Raw genomic sequence first — 3,151 nt, 5'->3', positions numbered from 1 at the left:
AAATAGAAGAGTTTTTTTTTTTTTTTTTTTTTTTTTACAATATTACTGTTTTTACTGTGTTTTTGATCTAAAAGACTTAAAAACGTACTAACTTCAAAATCTTTGAATATCAGTGCACATTAGTTACATATGAATCTACGGCCTGTCTAAACAGATTGTCCACAGGTTAGCAATGTTTAGTCCTACCTCTGGAGTTGTCGGATGAGCTGACTCAGAGCTTCCTGTAGAGGCGTCTGCTCTTTTTCTGAGGAATTACAAAAGCCATAATAATCAACAGATAATCAGCACAAGCACGCAGTCATTAAAATAGATCAGTTCTAAACCATGAAAGGGTGCACAGCTCTACCTTCCATTTTGGCAAGTGAGGGGGTGAGGGACATGTCCTGGGAAATATCGGAGCGAGCAGGAGTTCTGCTCCGCTCATCCCAGCCTGGATTCACAGAGTCTGGGCCCTTCCTTTTTTTGGTCATCTGTAAAACATAACACATAACATACATTAGGATGTAGATAGCAAGTAAACAAAAAAAGTAAAGCACAAAAACACAGTATTCATATCTCACCTTTTTCTTTTTGTCAACCGGTGACACTGGAAGACTGGCTCTGTCCTTCTCATCCTTCTTTTTCTTCTTCTTTTTCTTGTCTTTGTGTTTGTCGTAATCTACAGAGTCGTCGTTAACACTCTCCAGGCTAGGGCTGCCTGTGGTGACCCCATTCCCAGCCACTTTCAACACCAGCTTCAGTGGACGCTCTGAAAGGCCAGACACAAGTGAGTTGCCTATTGTCAATATTGTAATTGAATACAATAATATTATATTGTAATACTGTCCCATTCATTACCAAAATGTATAAACTGAATCTGATTTTAACTCCTGGTATATCCTGTGTCGCTTTTTTTGGCTTTAGTTATAAAAATCAACTAGGAAAACCTTATATCATATTAAAATATATTATTTTGTTGTCGTTTTTAGCACTAACAAATAATTGCCTCTTTTGAGAGGAACTAACGTTACTCTTCTCACAGACTACTGTACGTATCAGAGTTTGAAATATCCTCTCTTTTAAACCCACATAAATCAAAATAATTGTTTGATTATTATTGTTTATTTCAATTCGTGATGCTCAATGTATTTTCATCTGGTTCTAGTAGGAATTACATTTAAGACATTTATGGAAAAGAACCTAAAACTTATTCTGATGCTGACTTTACTAATCTGATGTTTTAAGCAACAGCTGCTTGTTTTCCGGAGCAAAACAAATGTTAGCCAGCTTGTTAGCCTTCAAATAAATCTAATGAGAAAACACATATTAGTCTATATAAAACGGCTCAAATTGGAACATTTACTGTATTAACATCACGTTGTAAACATGTAATACCAGACTGCTACTCGTTCACTGACAGCATCAGTCTGAGTAGTGCTTCACAGCTCATCTGAGCTTATAATGTACCTTAGCAGGCTTTCTTTCAGTCTATAACGTTAGTCAAATATTCTAAAGCATGGTGAATGAATCGTGACCTACCGTCGTGTGTGTGCTTCTCTGATTTGTGTTTCTTGTGCTTTTTGCCCATAATTTAAAGTAAAGCTGGCGGTTCAGTCAGGTCAGTGCTTGACCAGTCTGCTCTTTGTTTTGTCTCGGTAAAGCCTTCAGAGCACTTTCTACGGAGCTACAGGATTCAAACAGCGCCGCCTAGTGCTCGGCGGTGTGAACTACTGTCAACACGCCATGAAATTTGTTTGTCTTCATTTGTCTCCGACTGCAGCTCAATCAATAGTAAAATATAATACGACACAGTTAAAATATAAATGTTTATACAATGTTTTTATATATATATAAAAAAAAAAAAAAAAAAAAAAAAATATATATATATATATATATATATATATAATTTTTATTTATTTATTTATTTTTTATAACAAAGGAAAAAAGCCATCGAAATACTACTTAATACCACTAAGAGGCACCATTGTTAAACATTCAGAATATCAGCGTCCCACAATAATTCTGTGACAACTAATATAGAGCAGGGACATTTTGATATCAAAGTGTTGCTCCATTATAATTTAATTGTTGCAAAGAGCAACAAACAAAACGAGCTTAACAGTTTTACATAATGTACCACAGTAGCATATGAGGCATCATAGTCAGAGAGTTGGTGTGGACAAGTCACTGTGTGTGTTTGTTAGTCATGTCTTTTTGTGGCAGATTATGCATGCAACTTTACGAGTCAAATAACTAAATCTTACTCAATTTTTTTTCATCTGAATTACATGCAGGAAATGCGGAGAACAAATGCACATATACTGCACTACTCTACTCTACCAATTATAACACAATGTTTCAGCTTGTATTATAGTACATGCTTTCATTCATTGTGTACATTCCTTCCATTTCCAAAGCCAGTACTGGGTGTTGAAGTTTGAATTAAGTTTGTAGTTATAAGTAAGCAAGCATAAATGCATCCAGGACAGCAAAATATACCTATTATGGTCTTTGTTAAGTGCCAGTTTATGATACTTAATGTAGCTATTTATATTCACTTTTAGCTGACATATTTAAACACTAACTTTATTCAGATCTGCATATTATATATAAAATGACCCATGGCCCTTCAATCTGTCCTTCTCTGGTATGGCATAGGCTTTCCAAAAGCTGCCATTATCTCTAAACTGGAACACCCTCAGGCTGTTCTTCAGGCAGTCTGTGATGTGATTTAACTCATCTCAGCCCGTCTCATATACTGTAGCCTTTGCTCTTATCTCTCATATAAAGCCACACACTCTCACTTACACACACACTGACTTAATGGCCATATAAGCTGTGCTGTATCTATTTGCAACAGGCCTTAAACCTGAGGGAAGCTATCCCTGTTTGAATAGACATGTTGGGCTTAATCTTCTTTTCCATCACATACTTTTTGTAATGCCATTTCACACTGGCTCTATGCTTGCTTTGCACCATTTGAATAACTATTAAGTAATATTACAGCAATCACTGTTAGAAATAAATCCTGTCATGTAATCAGACCTACTTTTTAAGCCATGGCATTTATGTTCCATTCGCTTGTTCTATAAAGTGTGCATTGCGTAACTAAAACAAAAGACTGTTAAATATGTGTGTGAAGAAATTATCATTCTCTCCTACCATTGTTGTT

General features: G+C 35.6%; 1 protein-coding gene across 3 annotated transcripts in view; it reads right to left on the bottom strand.

The window, feature by feature from the left end:
- The window catches only part of brd7 (bromodomain containing 7), a 10,172-nt gene extending 8,484 nt beyond the window's left edge, over positions 1 to 1,688 (bottom strand). For 2 of the 3 annotated variants that reach the window (XM_016497185.1, XM_016497187.1), the window contains exons 1-4: positions 1,519 to 1,688; positions 561 to 748; positions 347 to 470; positions 187 to 244 (exon numbers count right to left, since the gene is read on the bottom strand). In XM_016497185.1, the coding sequence (XP_016352671.1) occupies positions 187 to 244; positions 347 to 470; positions 561 to 748; positions 1,519 to 1,567 (419 nt within the window). In that variant the 5' untranslated portion in view covers positions 1,568 to 1,688. The remainder of the gene's footprint in view (positions 1 to 186; positions 245 to 346; positions 471 to 560; positions 749 to 1,518) is intronic. The other variant, XM_016497184.1, reaches the window with a different exon arrangement.
- Positions 1,689 to 3,151: the final 1,463 nt, after the last annotated feature.

Source organism: Sinocyclocheilus anshuiensis, unplaced genomic scaffold (genome assembly GCF_001515605.1).
Source record: "Sinocyclocheilus anshuiensis isolate Anshui unplaced genomic scaffold, SAMN03320099.WGS_v1.1 scaffold354, whole genome shotgun sequence".
Classification (NCBI taxonomy): Eukaryota; Metazoa; Chordata; class Actinopteri; order Cypriniformes; family Cyprinidae; genus Sinocyclocheilus; species Sinocyclocheilus anshuiensis.
This window is presented reverse-complemented; position numbering and strand designations above follow the sequence as displayed.